The sequence below is a fragment of the Sphaeroforma arctica genome, assembly GCF_001186125.1.
Source record: "Sphaeroforma arctica JP610 unplaced genomic scaffold supercont1.5463, whole genome shotgun sequence".
In the NCBI taxonomy this organism is placed as follows: domain Eukaryota; class Ichthyosporea; order Ichthyophonida; genus Sphaeroforma; species Sphaeroforma arctica.
The window spans coordinates 1-694 of record NW_014035095.1 but is presented as its reverse complement, the minus strand read 5'-3'; the positions used below and the strand labels follow the sequence as shown (position 1 = coordinate 694).

At 40.3% G+C, this 694-nt stretch overlaps 1 protein-coding gene across 1 annotated transcript; it reads left to right on the top strand.

Moving 5' to 3' along the window:
* Positions 1–494: 494 nt before the first annotated feature.
* SARC_15009 (hypothetical protein) lies at positions 495–668 on the top strand (the record flags this gene model as incomplete). The annotated part of the gene is made up of 1 exon (XM_014290858.1): positions 495–668. A coding segment is annotated over one exon (174 nt), but the record flags the coding sequence as incomplete, so codon positions are not given.
* Positions 669–694: the final 26 nt, after the last annotated feature.

Genomic DNA, 694 nt, shown 5'->3' with positions numbered 1-694 from the left:
TCATAGTCGTTTTGTATAGAGGTATGTGCTTTCAACCCTGTTATATTTGTTGCTAAACCCCCAAAGTCTATTAATTGAGGTTTTTGTTTTTAAGCCTGGACTACTACTGTTGATCCCCCAAGGGCCCAAAGTCTATGTATAGAGGCATGTGTTTGTATACTTGGTTCATTTACTGTTACCCCCCAAAGTCTATGTATAGATATTTGTTCCTTAAAACTTGGTTTATTTTTCGTAGTCCATATGCATAGAGGCATGTGTTGGTAAATCTGGTTTTATTTACTTTTCAATCCTCATAGTCCCTATGTATAGAGGCATATGCTTGTAAACCTGTTATTTACTGCTAAACCCCCAAAGTGTCCCTATACTTCTAAATACATTCTCAATCACGTTACACCTGCATATACGAGTACATATCGTGTCCTTGCAGCCACATATATATTTCAAGATACACAAATATAATCATATAAATGCCCATTATAACCCCTTCATCGCAGTGTGTAAGGCGTGTGGCGTGGAATAAAGTCCTGAGTGCGCGCATACGCAACGACCACGAGCGGGTTACCAAACTATTGGAGAAAGACAAAGAGAAGACCTCTGCTGAGCAAGCCACTGCCACTCGCGTACTGTGTTCTATAGCTGGATTCAAAGCGTGGATGAAGGTCGGTTAGGTGGTACAGTATAGCTGTAATGTATG